The sequence below is a fragment of the Cervus elaphus genome, chromosome 27 (assembly GCF_910594005.1).
Source record: "Cervus elaphus chromosome 27, mCerEla1.1, whole genome shotgun sequence".
Classification (NCBI taxonomy): domain Eukaryota; kingdom Metazoa; phylum Chordata; class Mammalia; order Artiodactyla; family Cervidae; genus Cervus; species Cervus elaphus.
In genome coordinates this window covers 27,630,053-27,650,427 of record NC_057841.1, presented here as the reverse complement: position 1 = coordinate 27,650,427, position 20,375 = coordinate 27,630,053, and the positions used below count along the sequence as shown (strand labels likewise).

At 35.5% G+C, this 20,375-nt stretch overlaps 1 protein-coding gene across 1 annotated transcript in view; it reads right to left on the bottom strand.

Annotated features, from left to right (window-relative positions):
• Positions 1–20,375, bottom strand: part of CCDC178 (coiled-coil domain containing 178) — a 369,784-nt gene that overhangs the window by 281,244 nt on the left and 68,165 nt on the right. Inside the window, exon 9 of the mRNA XM_043889273.1 lies at positions 6,252–6,405. Coding sequence (XP_043745208.1) covers positions 6,252–6,405 — 154 coding nt within the window. The remainder of the gene's footprint in view (positions 1–6,251; positions 6,406–20,375) is intronic.

The following is a 20,375-nucleotide window of genomic DNA, read 5'->3' as shown; positions in this document are numbered from 1 at the left end:
TTAGAGACATTTATCACAGCTTTGTTTACAATACCTAAAAACTGAAAACATCTTAAATGTGCAATAATAAGAGTCTAAGAAACCCTCAATCATTAAAGTTGTATTTTAAAATATGATTTTGCAGTAAGTAAGTTTTTATATAGGGAGAAACGTCATCAGTTATTCTATGCATATGATAATATCCTTTCAAAATATCATAAGGTCTGTCTATATAAAACAAAGTATTAACAGTGACTACATTTAAATAGTTAGATCATAGATCAGTAATTTCTGCTCCTCACATGAGTGTATTCTAAACTTTAAGGGATAAACATTAAGTATTTGTGCCATTTAAAAAGTGTATAAAATAATTTAAGATAATAGTTTGTGTAATGAATTCCACCAGATTTTATGAGGATAGTAAAGAAGAAAATAGGATCCATTAGTAGCAATTACAGTGTAGTGTAATGGTGAAAGCCTGACTGGGAATCATCTAAAGTGGGAATGTAAGGAGAGAAATAGAAACAATGAACACAGAAAATCCTTTCAAGGGCTTTTCCTGCAAAGTACAACAAGAAATGCAATATATCTTAGGGTAAGATTTAAAAACAAAAACATGAAGCATTCAAAACAAGGAGGTGGAAAGTAAAAATACAGAGAATAAACCTAAAGAAATAAAAAGAAAATTATAACTACAGAAACATACATTAATATTTCAGAAGCTGGAAGACTATAGAATTGCTAATCCAAGAGTCACCTCTACTTTTTAATTCAATTTTTAAAAATTTGAAGAATCTTATTTAGAAAGTGAAAAATACACATATAATTAAAAATAAGAGATAAGAGTATAAAAGAGCAATTTTATACCATGTTATATTAGATTTGAAAATTTTAACCCACTTTGATTATTTCTTGGTCCATCAAAAATTATAAAGAGATATCAAGGAGAAATATATATCTTAATAAAACTAATCATGACAAAGTAAAACAACTGTCCATAAAAATAAAGCAATAATTCAAACAATCTAAAAAAATAAAAACAATAATCATTTTTCACCAAGGTATCCTATTAAAGTTTGAAGAAGCTTACTTAAATCTATATTAATTCTCCAGGTAATAAGAAAGGAAGAAAAGCTTCACAATTCATTTAAAAAGCCAGCCTAATCCTGATAAGAAAATCTGTCAAATACAGCACAAATTAAGTACACTGCAATACAGACTGATTTATGAATATGGATGTAAAATCCTAAATAAAATAATTACAAATCAAACTCAGCAGTAAATTAAAAGAACAATAAACCATAACCAAGCAGAGTTCACCCCAGGAATTTTAAAATGGTTTAATTTTAATATAATACATTGTTTCAATAGGTCAAGTGAGAAACCATTTCAAATCATCTTCACAGATGCTTACAAAGTATTCTGTGTAAGTAATCATCTATTCCTGATAGATTTTATAACCTGAGTATACTTTTAAAATCTTTAAAATGATAGCAAGAATATGTTTGAAATCAATATTTAGATAACATGAACTATTTCTCTAAAATAAAAATTTAAATAAAGAAAGCCAAATTCATAGATGTTTCTTAATATTTTATACATAAGCCACACAATAAAATAAAAAGAGATGAAAAATCTTATGGCTAAAAAACTAGCAATGTGTAATTTTATACATTACCACATTTTATCCATATAACTCATAAAAACTATATAATAAAACAATAAGAAAAAATTGTATTGCAGTTTCGCTGTAACACAACTTTGTTTGTATGAGAAAAATCACTCAGCTTCTTTTCTCCTTAAAGCTCTTTTTTAAAAATTATTTTTTATTTTTTGGCCCTACCACACGACATGAGGAATCTTAGTTCTCTTACTAGAGATAGAACCCGTGTCCCCCTGCAGGGGAAGCAGAGTCCATATACCTGGACCATCAGGGAAGTCCCACTTATCTTTTTTTAGAGTGGTTTCCTATTTAGTAAATTAATAGCATCAATAATCATTGCTGGCTTATTTTTAATACAAAATTATTTAATTTGAAAGATTTTGAGATAAAATATTAATCAAAAGGTATATTGTAATGGGTATTTTTTGTATTTGAATTTACAGTTATAGTACCCTAGATCAATAATTTGGCAATAAATATTAAATTTCTACTAAAAAGACAACATCCAAAAATATAAAAATATCACACATACACAAAAGTATTCACTTATTTACAACCATTAACTGTAAAGTATATTAGAAATTAAATTTTCATACACCTATAATTGTTCAAAAAATATGAAAATCACAAAGAATTTCTGTATCTTTAAAAGTGATTTTTGTATTACTTTATTGAGTGATTGGATAAAATGAACTGTAGATGACTGTTTCTTTAATACTACAAGAAACAAAGAATTGCAGATAATGATATTAAAAAAAATTCCTAAGCTATGGGAGAAGTAGACTTCAAAGAAAACATTGGGAAAAATCATAGTAAAGCAGCTTTATTTTTACATTTAAAACGAATTTGATCTTGACAACATTTTTAAAGTACTTAACCAATTTTAAAATGTTTTCTACTTAATAGGAGCTATTGTTTGTAGAAATGAGAAGGGAAAAATTTGTTTTCCTAGATACAGTGACAACACAAATACAGAAAAGTGTACATTAATGAAGTAAAGATTCTAACTTGAAAGCATGAAAAAAATAAAATAAATTGAAAGTATGATATGCCCTGGAATTTTAAAAGATCAGTTACATTGTGTGCAATCAGGCAGCACAAATCTTTTATTTTTCTCTTGAACTAAAAGTGCTGATTGCATACCAAAAAACAATGCCAGGAAATGATGCACGACATTGCTTTTTATTGAGTGTTTAATATGCCCACTTTGAAAATACAGCTCAAAGGTTTTTTATAATGAGCAAAACACAGAAAAAATATATCTAAACTTCAACATGCTCTCATCATCTCTATAAAGTATGACAGTTCACAAATGATTTCTATAATTGAAAAACATTACTAACCTGTAAGTACATTCATAATATCTCATCCAAATAATATTATGTTATGAAGGACCAGACTTGCCATTTTTAGAAATGATCAAAAAAATTAAGAAAGTTACTTTTAGGTTTAGTGAATAAATTTTCCCTTTTTGACAATATTTTATTAAATGACATTTTTATAAATGATAAATTTCAACATGATTAGAAAACTGAGCTCATAACTATTTGGCAACGCTACATTTTATTTCAACGTCTGCACTCTACTACATTCCACCTCATCAAGTGTTATCCAGACTCACGGTAAAGTGATTTTCCCTCAAGTCCCAAGAATTTGTCTCCTTTCAAAGTGTTGAAGTTTAAAATGAGAGGATTCAGCCAGACAGCAGCAGGACTAAGAGGATGAGCAGAGTTAAACACTGACACTTCACCTGCCTCCTTAGAAATCTGTATGCGGGTCAAGAAGTAAAGCTAGAACTGGATATGAACAACGAACTGGTTCAAAATTGGGAAGGACTACGTCAAGGCTGTATATCATCACTCTGCTTATTTAACTTATATGCAGAGTACATCATGTGAAATGTGGGGCTGGTTGAAGCTCAGTTTGGAATCAAGATTGCCAGAAGAAACATCAATAACCTCAGATATGCAGATGTCGCCACCCTATGGCAGAAAGTGAAGAGAAACTAAAGAGCCTCTTGATGAAGCTGAAAAGGAGACTGAAAAATTTGGCTTAAAACTCAGCATTCAAAAAACTGAGATCATGGCATCCGGTCCCATCACTTCATGGCAAACAGATGGGGAAACAATGGAAACAGTGACAGACTTTATTCTCTTGGGCTCCAAAATCACTGCAGATGGTGACTGCAGCCATGAAATTAAAAGATGTTTGCTCCCTGAAAGAAAAGCTATGACCAACCTAGACAATATATTAAAAAGCAGAGACATTACTTTACTGACAAAGGTCAGCCTAGTTAAAGCTATGGTTTTTCCAGCAGTCACGTATGGATGTGAGAGCTGAATTATAAAGAAAGCTGAGCAGTGAAGAATTGATGCTTTTGAACTATGGTGTTGGAGAAGACTCTTGAGAGTCCCTTGGCAAATAGATGGGGAAGTAGGAACAGTGACAGATTTCATTTTCTTGGCTCCAATATCACTGTGGACAGTAACCGCAGCCATGAAATTAAGAGATGCTTGCTCTTTGGAAGAAAAGCTATGACAAACCAAGACAGTGTATTAAAAAGCCCATGATATCACTTTGTCAACAAAGATCCATATAGTTAAAGCTATGGTTTTTGCAGTAATCATGCATGGATGTGAGAGTTGGACCATAAAGAAGGCTGAGCACTGAATAATTGATGCTTTCAAACTAGGGTACTGGAGAAGACTCTTGAGAGTCCCTTGGACAGCAAGAAAATCAAACCAGTCAATCCGAAAGGAAATCAACCCTGAATATTCCCTGGAATATTGGGAATTCCCTGGAAAATTCCCTGAAAGGACTGATGCTAAAGCTCCAATAATTTGGCCACTTAATGGGAAGAGCCGACTTATTGGAAAAGACCCTGATGCTGGGAAAGATTGACGGCAGGAGGAAAAGGGGGCAACAGAGAATGAGGTTGGCTGATGGCATCACCAACTCAATGGACATTAGTTTGAGCAAACTTGGCAGATAGTGTGATGGACAGGGAAGCCTAGTGTGCTGCAGCCCATGAGCTCATAGGGTGGATCTAAATCTACCTATTTTAGATCAGTTTCTTCCAACTCCCTTATCCCACCTCATCCCTTCTGACACTTCAGTCCAGTGTGTTTCAGGGTTTTCAGGCGTGCTTATTTCTGCATTATTATACATTGCCTATGCAGTGGTGTAAGTCACTCCAATTTTAATTCAGGTGCATATTCCCTACACTGCCTAAATAAGAACAAAATACAAAATTTTCAGGGAAAGAAAATTCTAAGAATTTTAAATCTAACTCACTAAAGAAGCTTATAGAAGATATACTTTAGTAACAAGAAACAAAACAGTACCAAATCAGAGATGTCTGATAAACAGAAAGAGCTGTGTGTTAAATTTGGAATATTATCAAACATTTATTGTATAAATTAATAAGAAATTATCTTAACATAGGAATTATTAAATATGTAGACATAACATGAAAAATTGAATATATGTCAGGAAAAGATCATATGGCCCTTAAACTGTTCATGAAGAATCTAATGGTATTGATTGATTATGCTTCACATCTAGTAAATGTAATATGTGTTCCAAAAATTCTAACAATTAGTAGCCCCAAAACATGTAAATAAAACACATCTTAAGAAAAAAATTAACTCTAAACATTCTAAAGTGAGTTTCATCTAAAAATATGGTTTCAAACTATATAAGGCAAAATAATTAAGAAATAATAAAGAAATACACTATCATACTGAGATATATTTTAATATAGCTTTCATAGCAATTGATACATTAGTCAGGAAATAAATCAGAAATATAAAACAGTTAAATAGCACAACTATCACAGTTCACAAAATAATCCTATTTAGAACTGCACTCTACTATCAGAGAAAACATTTTTCCAAAACCAAAAATTTATGCAAGTTACCTATATAGTATTAAACAAATCAGTCTTAAGGAAATATAAATAATATATACTGCAAATACTATCTGTATTTAAAAAAAAATCTACATTAAAAATCAACTTAATATTCAGTGGAGACAGAAGGGTTAATTTGTCTAAGAATGATCACAGAAGATTTTGAAGACAGAGCTTGCCTTTGACAAAGTTCTAAGAAATTGGTTAAGGTCCAATTTAGTAAAACTACCCAAATAAATGGAGAGATAGATCATGTTTATGTTTAAGGATCCCATCATAAAGATCTCATATCCCCATCATATAATCCATAAATGAATGTGATTCCAATTATAACTCTAATAAAAGAATAACCTGAAACTCAAAAGGAAATATAAGATTAGGGGAGTCATCATAATAGGTAATCAAAACTCATTATATAAGTTTATTAATGTAGACATTAAGTATTGAGATAAAGATTAATTAGAGGAAACAAAAAGAGAATAGAACGAGAGATACACACAAAATAATAAGGAAGCCCCATAGTGACATAGGTGGTTCAATATTATATATTATATATATATATATTATATTATATATTGGTGGTTCAATATTAATATATATATATTAATATAGAAAAAAATACACTATATTACAAGTCCAAGTAGCCATAGTACAAAGCTTATGTCAGTATTTTTTTAAATGTTAATTATGAAAACTTACCGTTTTTTCTAAAGCAGCTAATTCATTTTTTGATGACTTTGTTTCCCTCAATACTTCCGTCACTGCCTCTTCATTCTCCTCAATATTAATATTAATATCTTGTATTGATGTACAGTAGAAATTAAACAGATTGCTGAGTTTTTCTATCTCTTTCCTAAGAGAAAAAACACAGTTGACTTTATCCACATTGAAGGGGAAACTATATCTTAAATTTTATTTGAATTTGCTCCTGACTTAACAATGTAGACCAACAGAATTTATCTATTCCTAAAGGTTTTTCAACCCAAAGAAGCTCCTGAAAAGTACTACTTAGATATAAAGAAATAAATAGGGAGGAAAAAAAAATTATGTTTCTGATGGAAAGAACTGAAAGAAAAGTGAATGATGTGTGCATTTTTTAAATAAGCCACCATTTGATTTGATTTCAAGTGAGAGACCTAAGCAGCACCTTTGATTCAGAGCCTTGATGGTACAGGGTTATGAAAGGCAATTTTTAAAAAGCAGAAAAAAGGAAGAGAAGAGAAGAAGCTGTAAAAGGGGAAAGACCATACATTATTAAAGCGCTGGGACTTCCTAGGCAGTCCAGTGGTTAAGACTTCGCCTTCCAGGGCAGTAGGGTGCGGGTTTGATCCCTGGTCAGAGAGCTAATATCCTACATGCCTCACAGCCAAAGAACAAAACCAGAAAACAGAAATGATGTTGTATCAAATTCAGTAAAACTTTAAAAATAGTCCACATCAAGAGTGGTGGGAAGGGGTGGGAGGTGGGAGGAAGGCTTAGACGGAGGGGACACATGGATACCTGTGGTTGATTCCTGCTGATGTGTGACAGAGGCCAACACAATATTAGGAAGCAATTTTCCTTCAATTCAAAATAAATAAGTTTGGGGGGAAAATGGTCCACATTAAAAAAAGAATCTTTAAAAAACTTAAAAAATATATAAACCTCTGGTTTACTGTCTTGTCTCCCTGACGGTCACAGTAGCCAAAAGGAGGAAACTGCAGTTCTGGGAAATAAGGGGCTTACTTAAGGAAGAGTAATTGCCGAGGAGATTTTTATTCCTAGGCGACCTTCCACAAAAAAAGACCAGTGCTAATCTGTAAAACTACATAATCCTTTATCTTATCTGGTAGGAAGAAAACGGGTTCCAAATATAAAAGTCACTTTAAAGTATGGTCTTATAGTTTAATGCATGAAAAAATACAGTGAGAAAGTGACAAAAATATCATTTGCAGAAAATATTAGCAAGGAATACAGGTAAGCCCAACTTTTTAAAGAAACCATAAGCAAAATAATAGAGTGGTAGATTTACCTGAAACCCATATAAGAGATTAAAGAGTAAATCATTTGCTTGTAATAAAATTCTACAATGCAATATGGAATGGAGAATTACCCAACAGACAAATGAGCAGATAAGATAAACAAGAATTCACAAGAAAATAAATGCTAGTGACCAATAAATATATGGTGTGTTTATCGAATTCACCCAGCCTCTCAGGCACTAACTCTAATTTTAGGAGTAAAGTCAAATTAAACTGAAAGATATAATCTTACAACAGAAATCAAAATTAAAGGAACAAACAAATGAGCAAGAAGATTCCTCTTTACCCTTTCAAACCTGGAGAGTACAGTTTTCCTATCAGAATTCTATTGCTCTTCCAGATCAAAAATGAGTGGTTGGGAGTCTCAGCATTTAAAACATACATGTGTGGTTCAATTTTCTTCATTTGAAGTTAATTTTTCTTCTCTCAATGTTATCCATTTCCCCAGTGCAGATAATAAACTATAGATTTTGACTGAGTAAGAAGCGAGCAGTCGCCCTGCCCCGTGAAATGCAAGAACTAAGTATTATCTTAGTTATCTCTTCATCTCTATTTCTTAAAGCATTAACTAATGTGATCAATTCCTCAGCCTTTCAAGAATTTTTCAGTGCCAAAGTTGCCCCCACTGATACTTCAGATTTCATTATTCTTTTATTTGCTAAATCATAAATAAATTTAGAAGAATAAGATGGGAAGAATCATTTTACCTTTAAAGAATTACTACAAGTAGAGCAATCAAGACACAAAAGAATATATGCTGTTTCCATTTATATGGAATTCAAGAACAGACCAAACTAACCATGGTGATAGAAGTCAGAATGGTGATTACTTCTTTCAGGGAATGGTATGAACTGAGAAGGAAAATAAAAAAAATTCTATATGCTGGAAACTTTTTATATCTAAACCTGAGGCATGGTGACATGAATGTATATACATATACATGTAGATAAAAATCATCAATCTATGTATTTGATAGCACACATAATTGTGTTTCTATATGTCTACTAATTCTCAAAAAACTAAAAAAATAGTGAAGGAAAATTAAACATACCTTTAACATTTTACTTAGTAAATCATTTATGACTCGTTAATGCTTATAACAGAACTTTTAGAAAATATGCTTAAAAATGAGAAGAAAATTAACAAGTAAGTTATATGGTGTGATAAACAATATTGAGTAAAGAAATTAATAAAAATATGCCTTTGGGCCCTATTTAAATGTTATCCATAAAAATCACCAGCTAATTTTTATATTCAAAATTGAGAAGCAAAAATTTTAGAAAATGTTACAAGATGTAGAATGTTTCATTTGTAATTAATATGCACGAACATCTGTTTGTGCCAAATAGATTAATGAAATGTTGAATATACATTTGGTGTATATGTACAGAGACAGAAATAGATAAATGATTAAGATAAGAGATAGATATAGAAACATAATCAACAGCTTAAGATAAAATAAGAAATAGAGTAAAATAAGAAAAAGAGTGCAGAAAATTGAGAGCATTACAGTCTCAAATGAAGTTCCTGCCTCCACTTTTTGGCCATATAAATTTGTAGGTTTGTCTAACTGACTTTGACCTTAGTCACTTGACTTGCTATAGTCATTTGAATGTTACCAAAAAGGGATGCAATCGGAGACTTACGAAGTTCATGTGTGAGTGTGCCTGCTTGCTCTTCAGTTCAGTTCAGTCGCTCAGTCGTGTCCGACTCTTTGCGACCCCATGAATCGCAGCACGCCAGGCCTCCCTGTCCATCACCAACTCCCAGAGTTTATTCAAACTTATGCCCATTGAGTCGGTGATGCCATCCAGCCATCTCATCCTCTGTCGTCCCCTTCTCCTCCTGCCCCCAATCCCTCCCAGCATAGGGTCTTTTCCAATGAGTCAACTCTTCGCATGAGGTGGCCAAAGTACTGGAGTTTCAGCTTCAGCATCAGTCCTTCCAATGAACACCCAGGACTGATCTCCTTCAGGATGGACTGGTTGGATCTCCTTGCAGTCCAAGGGACTCTCAAGAGTCTTCTTCAACACCACAGTTCAAAAGCATCAGTTTTCGGCGCTCAGCTTTCTTCACGGTCCAACTCTCACATCCATACATGACCACTGGTAAAACCATAGCCTTGACCAGACGGAACTTTGTTGGCAAAGTAATGTCTCTGCTTTATAATATGCTCTCTAGATTGGTCATAACTTTCCTTCTAAGGAGTAAGCAGCTTTTAATTTCATGGCTGCTTGCTCTTACTCCTCTCCTATTATCCTGAGAATATTTCTAACAGACTGGAGAAACAGGGTAGAGTCAAATCTCCCTAGTTGTCTCAGCTGAGGCTTTATTATATTAGTGGCAAATCAGAAAACATCTCTAGGTGGGGAAGATTCCCTGGAGAAGGGCATGGCAACCCACACCAGTACTCCTGTCTTGAGAATCCCATGGACAGAGGAGCATGGTGGGCTGCAGTCCATAGGGTCGCACAGAGTTGGACACGACTGAATCGACTTAGCACAGCACAAGGCTTTCCTAGATCAGCAGAAAATTGGAAAATATATGTAACTGAATGACAGCTCAAATATAATAAATCAGGTGAGTTATGAAAATGATTGCATTCATTAAGTAATATATGTTTTGAGAAAGGACAAGATGATGGAGTAGAAAGACCCTGAGCTTACCTCCTTTCCACACGCCAAAATCACAACTATCTGCTGAACAACCATCAGTGAAAAGACCAACCTACCAAAAAATATCTTCTACAACTAAAGACATAATGAAGGAATCACACTGAGATGAGTAGGAGGAGCATACTAATGATAGAGTTAATTACCATACCCCTGGGTGGCTGTCCCACAAACTGGAGCATAATTACATTGCAGAGAGTCTCCTAGAAGAATAACAGGTCTGAGCCCCACATCAACCTCCTCAGCCTGGGAGTCCTGCATCAGGAAGAGGAACCTCCCAGAGCATTTAGCTTGGAAGGCCATGGGGGCTGACCTTTCAGAGTCCAAGAGAACTTAGAGAAATACAGATTTCACTCTTAAATGGCACACACAAAACCTCACACAGTGTGGGATCCAGGGCAGAAACAGTAATTTGAAAGGATCCAGTGGGGAGGAGCTAAGATGGCGGAGGAATAGGACGGGGAGACCACTTTCTCCCCCACAAATTCATCAAAAGAACATTTGAATGCTGAGCAAACTCCACAAAACAACTTCTGATCGCTAGCAGAGGACATCAGGTGCTCAGAAAAGCAGCCCATTGTCCTCGAAAGGAGGTAGGACAAAATATAAAAGATAAAAAGAGAGACAAAAGATCTAGGGATGGAGACCCATCCCAGGAAGGAAGTTGTAATAGAGGAAGTTTCCAAACACCAGGAAACCCTCTCACTGGCGGGTCTGGGGGAAGTTTTTGAATCCTGGAGGGCAACCTAACTGGGATGAAAAAGAAATAAAATCCACAGATTACATGCTTAAAAGCAACTCCCAGCAGAAAAGTACCCCAGACGCCTGCATCCGCCACCAGCAAGTGGGGGCGGAACGGAGAGGAGTGGGCGGCATTGCTTAGGGTAAGGACCAGGCCCGAATGCCCTGAGGGCAATGGGAGGGAGCTAACCTGAGAAGGCGACTTAAACTGTGGGACAGCAAGAGAGAGAGAGAAAATTAACCGTGAAAAGCGCTAACCGAACACACTGCGGGCCATTAGCAGAACAAAGGAAGGACTGAGTGATCCCAGAGAAGAGCTAGCTGGCTGCAGACCGGCCCATCCCCCACCAGAGGCAGGGGGGAGGGGAAAGGGGCAAACTCGGCCCCAGAGACGGCGTCCCCTACCAAACTGCAAACAGGCTCCCAGCTTCTAACCAAAGACTTCCTGAGATCCTAGATGGTTGACATCCGCTGGGAGTTCGCGGCTAGAGACCAGCCCCCCAGAACAGACACAAGGAGCACCTGACCATTACGCGCGGAAACTGAGGCTGGGCCCGCGGAGGGGATAAGGCGCACCACACCCGGGGAGAGTGCACTCCTCAAGCTCCTGGCTGCCTGAGCTGCTTGGCCGGGGAAGGCACAAAACGCAGGCCCAACCGAGCCTGCGTTTTTGTGGAATACCCGAAAACTGGAACTGCACGCAATGCAGGGCCCGCCCCCTACAGAGCAGCCGGGAGCCTGAGCAGTGTAGACCGGGAAGCACACACCCGTGACCGGGGGCAAACCCAGTGTGGCCGGAACACTGCAAGTGCTCCCCACACAGGCCAGTGACATTTGTCTGCAGCGCCCCTCCCTCCCCGCAGCTCGACTGAACAAGCGAACCTAAAGAGAGACCACCTCCGCCCGCCTGTGTCAGGGCAGAAATTAGACACTGAAGAGACCGGCAAACAGAAGCCAAATAAACAAAGGGAACAGCTTCAGAAGTGACAGGTGCAACAGATTAAAATCCCTGTAGGTAACACCAACTACACTGGAAGGGGCCTATAGATATCGAGAAGTGTAAGCTGGAACAAGGAACTATCTGAAACTGAACTGAACCCACACTGCCCACAACAGCTCCAGAGAAATTCCTAGATATATTTTTACTATTTTTTTTTAATTAAAAAAATATTTTTTTCTTTTCTTTTTAAAAATTTTTTTTATTTTCTTTTAAAATTCCCTATTACTCCTCAATTTTCATTTTCTTTTATTTTCTTTTCAAGTCCTCTATTACTCCCCTATTACTCCTTAATTTTCATTTTCATTCTCATATATATTTTACTATTTTTTTAATTAAAAATTTTTTTTCTTCTTTTTTTTTCTTTTATTTCCTTTTAAAGTCCTCTATTACTCCTTAAATTTCATTTTCATTTCACTATAACCTGGCAAAAAAAAAAAAAGACCCTATTTTTAAAGTGAACTTCATATATATTTGTTAAATTTTGTGTTTTTGTTTTTAACTGTATTTTTAAGAGTCTAACCTCTACTCCAGATTTTTAATCTTTTTTTTTCCAGTGTTTGATATCAATTTTGGACATTTAAGAATCCAATATTCAGTACCCATTTTTACTCAGGAGTGTGATGATTACTCTCTCCCCCTTTTGACTCGCCTTTTTCTCCCCCAGATCACCTCTATTTCCTCCCTCCCCCTTATCTTCTCAATCCAATTCTGTGAATCTCTGTGGGTGTTCTGGGCTACAGAGAACACTTAGGGAAAAGAGTATTGTGTAGATCTGTCTCCTCTTGAGTCCCCCTTTTTCTCCTCCTGCTCATCTCTATCTCCTTCCTCCCTCTCCTCTTCTTCATGTAACTCTGTGAACCTCTCTGGGTGTCCCTCATTGTGGAGAATCTTTTCACCATTAACCTAGAAGTTTTATTATCAGTGCTGTATAGTTGGAGAAGCCTTGAGGCTACTGGAAGAATAAGACTGAAATCCAGAGGCAGGACACTTAAGCCCAAAACCTGAGAACACCAGAGAGCTGCTGACTACAGGGAACATTAAGTAATAAGAGATCATCAAAAGCCTCAATACCCACACTGAAACCAACCACCACCCAAGAGCCAATAAGTTTTAGAGCAAGACATACCATGCAAATTCTCCAGCAACACAGGAACATAGCCCTGAGCGTCAACATACAGGCTGCCCAAAGTCACACCTAACACACAGACCCATCTTAAAACTCACTACTGGGCATTCCATTGCACTCCAGGGAGAAGAAATCCAGTTCCACACACCAGAACACCGATGTAAGATTCCCTAACCAAGAAACCTTGACAAGCCAATCGTCCAACCTCACCCAATAGGAGAAACCTCCACAATAAAAAGGAACCACAGACCTCCAGAATACAGAAAGGCCACTCCAAACACAGCAATCTAAATGAGATGAAAAGGCAGAGAAATACCCAACAGGTAAAGGAACATGAAAAATGCCCACCAAGCCAAAAAAAAAAAAAAAGAGGAGGAGATAGGGAATCTACCTGAAATAGAATTTAGAAAAATGATAATAAAAATGATCCAAAATCTTGAAAACAAAATGGAGTTACAGATAAAAAGCCTGGAGACAAAGATTGAGAAGATGCAAGAAATGTTTAACAAGGACCTAGAAGAAATAAAAAAGAGTCAATTAAAAATGAATAATGCAATAAATGAGATCAAAAACACTCTGGAGGGAACCAACAGTAGAATAACGGAGGCAGAAGATAGGATAAGTGAGGTAGAAGATAAAATGGTGGAAATAAATGAAGCAGAGAGGAAAAAAGAAAAAAGGATCAAAAGAAATGAGGACAACCTCAGGGACTTCTGGGACACTGTGAAATGCCCCAACATTCGAATCATAGGAGTCCCAGAAGAAGAAGACAAAATAAAAGGCCATGAGAAAATACTTGAGGAGATAATAGCTGAAATCTTCCCTAAAATGGGGTAGGAAATAGTTACACAAGTCCAAGAAACCCAGAGAGTCCCAAACAGGATAAACCCAAGGCGAAACACCCCAAGACACATATTAATCAAATTAACAAAGATCAAACACAGAGAACAAATATTAAAAGCAGCAAGGGAGAAACAACAAATAACACACAAAGGGATTCCCATAAGGACAACAGCTGATCTATCAATAGAAACTCTTCAGGCCAGAAGGGAATGGCAGGACATACTGAAAGTAATGAAAGAGAATAACCTACAACCTAGATTACTGTACCCAGCAAGGATCTCATTCAGATATGAAGGAGAATTCAAAAGCTTTACAGACAAACAAAAGCTGAGAGAATTCAGCACCACCAAACCAGCTCTTCAACAAATGCTAAAGGATCTTCTCTAGACAGGAAACACAGAAAGGTTGTATAAATGCAAACCCAAAACAACAAAGTAAATGCAGCGGGTCCATACCTATCAATAATTACCTTAAATGTAAATGGGTTGAATGCCCCAACCAAAAGACAAAGACTGGCTGAATGGATACAAAAACAAGACCCCTATATATGCTGTCTACAAGAGACCCACCTCAAAACAAGGGACACATACAGACTGATAGTGAAAGGCTGGAAAAAAATATTTCATGCAAATGGAGACCAAAAGAAAGCAGGAGTCACAATACTCATATCAGATAAAATAGACTTTAAAATCAAGGCTGTGAAAGGAGACAAAGAAGGACACTACATAATGATCTAAGGATCAATCCAAGAAGAAGATATAACAATTATAAATATATATGCGCCCAACAGAGGAGCACCGCAATATGTAAGGCAAATGCTAATGAGTATGAAAGGGGAAATTAACAATAACACAATAATAGTGGGAGACTTTAATACCCCACTCACACCTATGGATAGATCAACTAAACAGAAAATTAACAAGGAAACACAAACTTTAAATGACACAATGGACCAGCTAGACCTAATTGATATCTATAGGACTTTTCACCCCAAAACAATCAATTTCACCTTTTTCTCAAGTACACACGGAACCTTCTCCAGAATAAATCACATCCTGGGCCATAAATCTAGTCTTGGTAAATTCAAAAAAATTGAAATCATTCCAGTCATCTTTTCTGACCATAATGCAGTAAGATTAGATCTCAATTACAGGGAAAAAAACTATTAAAAATTTAAACATATGGAGGTTAAATAACATTCTTCTGAATAACCAAAAATCATAGAAAAAATCAAAAAAGAAATCAAAATATGCATAGAAACGAATGAAAATGAAAACACAACAACCCAAAACCTACGGGATTCTGTAAAAGCAGTGCTAAGGGGAAAGTTCAGAGCATTACAGGCTTACCTCAAGAAACAAGAAAAAAGTCAAATAAATAACCTAACTCTACACCTAAAGCAACTAGAGAAGGAAGAAATGAAGAACCCCAGGGTTAGCAGAAGGAAAGAAATCTTAAAAATCAGGGCAGAAATAAATGCAAAAGAAACTAAAGAGACCATAGCAAAAATCAACAAAGCTAAAAGCTGGTTTTTCAAAAAGATAAACAAAACTGACAAACTGTTAGCAAGACTCATTAAGAAGCAAAGAGAGAAGAACCAAATTAACAAAATTAGAAATGAAAATGGAGCGATCACAACAGACAACACTGAAATACAAAGGATCATAAGAGACTACTACCAGCAGCTTTATGCCAATAAAATGGACAACGTGGAAGAAATGGACAAATTCTTAGGAAAGTATAACTTTCCAAAACTGAGTCAGGAAGAAATAGAAGATCTTAACAGACCCATCACAAGCAAGGAAACCGAAACTGTAATCAAAAATCTTCCAGCAAACAAAAGCCCAGGACCAGATGGCTTCACAGCTGAATTCTACCAAAAATTTAGAGGAGAGCTAACACATATCTTACTCAAACTCTTCCAGAAAATTGCAGAAGAAGGTAAACTTCTAACTCATTCTATGAGGCCACCATCATCCTAATTCCAAAACCAGACAAGGATGCCGCAAAAAAAGAAAACTATAGGCCAATATCACTGATGAACATAGATGCAAAAATCCTCAACAAAATCTAGCAAACAGAATCCAACAACATATTAAAAAAATCATACATCATGACCAAGTGGGCTTTATCCCAGGAATGCAAGGATTCTTTAATATCCACAAATCAATCAATGTAATAACACCACATGACAAATTGAAAGATAAAAATCATATGATTATCTCAATAGATGCAGAAAAAGGCTTTGACAAAATTCAACACCCATTTATGATTAAAACGCTCCAGAAAGCAGGAATAGAAGGAACATACCTCAACATAATAAAAACTATATATGACAAACTCACAGCAAACATTATCCTCAATGGTGAAAAATTGAAAACATTTCCCCTAATATCAGGAACAAGACAAGGGCGCCCACTCTCACCACTACTATTCAACATAGTTTTGGCCATAGCAATCAGAGCAGAAAAAGAAGTAAAAGGAATCCAGACAGGAAAAGAAGACGTGAAACTCTCACTGTTTGCAGATGACATGATCCTCTACATAGAAAACCCTAAAGACTCTACCAGAAAATTACTAGAGCTAATCAGAGAATATAGTAAAGTTGCAGGATATAAACTTAACACACAGAAATCCCTTGCATTCCTATACACTAACAATGAAAACACAGAAAGAGAAATTAAGGAAACAATACCATTCACCATTGCAACAAAAAGAATAAAATACTTAGGAGTATATCTACCTAAGCAAACAAAAGAACTATACATAGAAAATTATAAAACACTGATGAAAGAAATCAAAGAGGACACAAACAGATGGAGAAATATACCGTGTTCATGGATTGGAAGAATCAATATGGTGAATATGAGTATACTACCCAAAGCAATCTATAGATTCAATGCAATCCCTATCAAGCTACCAACGGTATTCTTCACAGAACTACAACAAATAATTTCACAATTTGTATGAAAATACAAAAAACCTCGAATAGCCAAAGTAATCTTGAGAAAGAAGAATGAAACTGGAGGAATCAACCTGCCTGACTTCAGACTCTACTACAAAGCCACAGTCATCAAGACAGTATGGTACTGGCACAAAGACAGAAATATAGATCAATGGAACAAAACAGAAAGCCCACAGATAAATCCACGAACCTATGGACACCTTATCTTTGACAAAGGAGGCAAGAATATACAATGGAAAAAAGACAACCTATTTAACATGTGGTGCTGGGAAAACTGGTCAACCACTTGTAAAAGAATGAAACTAGAATACTTTCTAACACCATACACAAAAATAAACTCAAAATGGATTAACGATCTAAATGTAAGACCAGAAACTATAAAACTCCTAGAGGAGAACATAGGCAAAACACTCTCTGACATAAATCACAGCAGGATCCTCTATGACCCACCTCCCAGAATATTGGAAATAAAAGCAAAACTAAACAAATGGGACCTAATGAAACTTAAAAGCTTTTGCACAACAAAGGAAACTACAAGCAAGGTGAAAAGACAGCCCTCAGATTGGGAGAAAATAATAGCAAATGAAGAAACAGACAAAGGATTAATCTCAAAAATATACAAGCAGCTCAATTCCAGAAAAATAAATGACCCAATCAAAAAATGGGCCAAAGATCTAAACAGACATTTCTCCAAAGAAGACATACAGATGGCTAACAAACACATGAAAAGATGCTCAACGTCACTCATTATCAGAGAAATGCAAATCAAAACCACAATGAGGTACCATTACACGCCAGTCAGGATGGCTGCTATCCAAAAGTCTACAAGCAATAAATGCTGGAGAGGGTGTGGAGAAAAGGGAACCCTCTTACACTTTTGGTGGGAATGCAAACTAGTACAGCCACTATGGAAAACAGTGTGGAGATTTCTTTAAAAACTGGAAATAGAACTACCATATGACCCAGCAATACCACTTCTGGGCATACACACGGAGGAAACCAGATCTGAAAGAGACACGTGCACCCCAATGTTCATCACAGCACTGTTTATAATAGCCAGGACATGGAAGCAACCTAGATGCCCATCAGCAGACGAATGGATAAGGAAGCTGTGGTAAATATACACCATGGAATATTACTCAGCCGTTAAAAAGAAATCATTTGAATGAGTTCTAATGAGATGGATGAAACTGGAGCCCATTATACAGAGTGAAGTAAGCCAGAAAGATAAAGACCATTACAGTATACTAACACATATATATGGAATTTAGAAAGATGGTAATGATAACCCTATATGCAAAACAGAAAAAGAGACACAGATGTACAGAACAGACTTTTGGACTCTGTGGGAGAAGGCGAGGGTGGGATGTTTTGAGAGAACAGCATCGAAACATATATATTATCTAGGGTGAAACAGATCACCAGCCCAGGTTGGATGCATGAGACAAGTGCTCTGGCCTGGTGCACTGGGAAGACCCAGAGGGATCGGGTAGAGAGGGAGATGGGAGGGGGCTTTGGGATGGGGAATACATGTAACTCCATGGCTGATTCATGTCAATGTATGACAAAAACCACTACAATATTGTAAAGTAATTAGCCTCCAACTAATAAAAATAAATGAAAAAAATAATAAATAAATAAAAAGCAACAAGGGAAAAGTAACAAATAACATACAAGGGAACTCCCATAAGGCTATCAGGTGACTTTTCAATAGAAACATCACAGACCAGAAGGAGTGGCATGATATATTTAAAGTGATGAAAGAAAAAACTACGATCAAAACTACTGAGCAAGGCTCTCATTCAGATTTTATGAACAGATAGAAAACCAAGCCTAAAAGCCTTCAGTATCACAAACCAGCCTTTAAAGAAATGTTAAAGTAACTTTTCTAAGCAAAAAATAAAAGGCCACAATTAAAGACATAAAAATTACAAAATGAAAAAGGGAATAGATAAAGGCAATCATATGGTAAAGGTAGAAATCATCTACACACAAGTTACGAGAAATGTTAAAAAACAAAAAGCAATACAACAAAATACATTCACAATCATCAGCTAAGGAACATACAAAATATGAATTATTTTCTTTTTTTTTTTTTAATTTTTTTTATTAGTTGGAGGCTAATTACTTCACAACATTTCAGTGGGTTTTGTCGTACATTGATATGAATCAGCCATAGATTCACACTTATTCCCCATCCCGATCCCCCCTCCCACCTCCCTCTCCACCCGATTCCTCTGGGTCTTCCCAGTGTACCAGGCCCGAGCATACACAAAAATAAACTCAAAATGGATTAAAGATCTAAATGTAAGACCAGAAACTATAAAACTCCTAGAGGAGAACATAGGCAAAACACTCTCCGACATAAATCACAGCAAGATCCTCTATGACCCACCTCCCAGAATATTGGAAATAAAAGCAAAACTAAACAAATGGGATCTAATGAAACTTAAAAGCTTTTGCACTACAAAGGAAACTATAAGTAAGGTGAAAAGACAGCCGTCAGATTGGGAGAAAATAATAGCAAATGAAGAAACAGATAAAGGATTAATCTCAAAAATATACAAGCAACTCCTGCAGCTCAATTCCAGAAAAATAAATGACCCAAACAAAATAATTAGATGCAAATATGATACCAAAAACAGTAACTGTGAGGTAGGAGAGTACATATGCAGATTTCTTTACATGCATTTGAAAATAAGGGATCAGCAACTCATAACAGTCAAGTATAAAAATATAGATGGCTACAGAAAAACCTCAGGGAAACCACAAACCAAAATTTATGATGGTTATAAACATAAAAAAGAAAAAAGAAATCCAAACATAACACTAAAGATAGTCATCAATTACAAGAGAACAAGATAAGAATAAAGGGACAAAAAAATCTATAAAAACAATCCCAAAACAATGAACACAATAGCAAAAGATACACAAGTAAACACTATTTTGTTTATTTTGAAATAGACATCAGATATGAGAAAATATAAACATCTTAATAAGTGCATGTTATCCAGATCACAGGATAATGTATAAATTTTTGTTCTTCATTTTACTTACATTTATTTGACTCTAGCTCCATAATGAATGTGACTTTTTCTATACTAAATGATTGATAAGTTTGAATAAATAAAGATTTTTATATCACACAGAAACATAAATAATTTGAAACCAAACTAAGAACTAGATGGATGTCATAAAATTTAAATACATTAGAAATGTAATAAAAAGTCAATAATACACAAAATATAATTAATCTATATGCATTTAAAATATTCCAGGCTATTAGAAAGCATATAAATATGAGTTAATTAATGATATCCTATGTTTATAATTAACACAAGGCTATATGATTTGTTCTTATACTATCCCATTCTGGAATATTTTTTCAAATAGTAACTCTTTTCCATTGTTAGCAGGGATATATTTTATTATAGCATATCCATAGGCAATTTGGC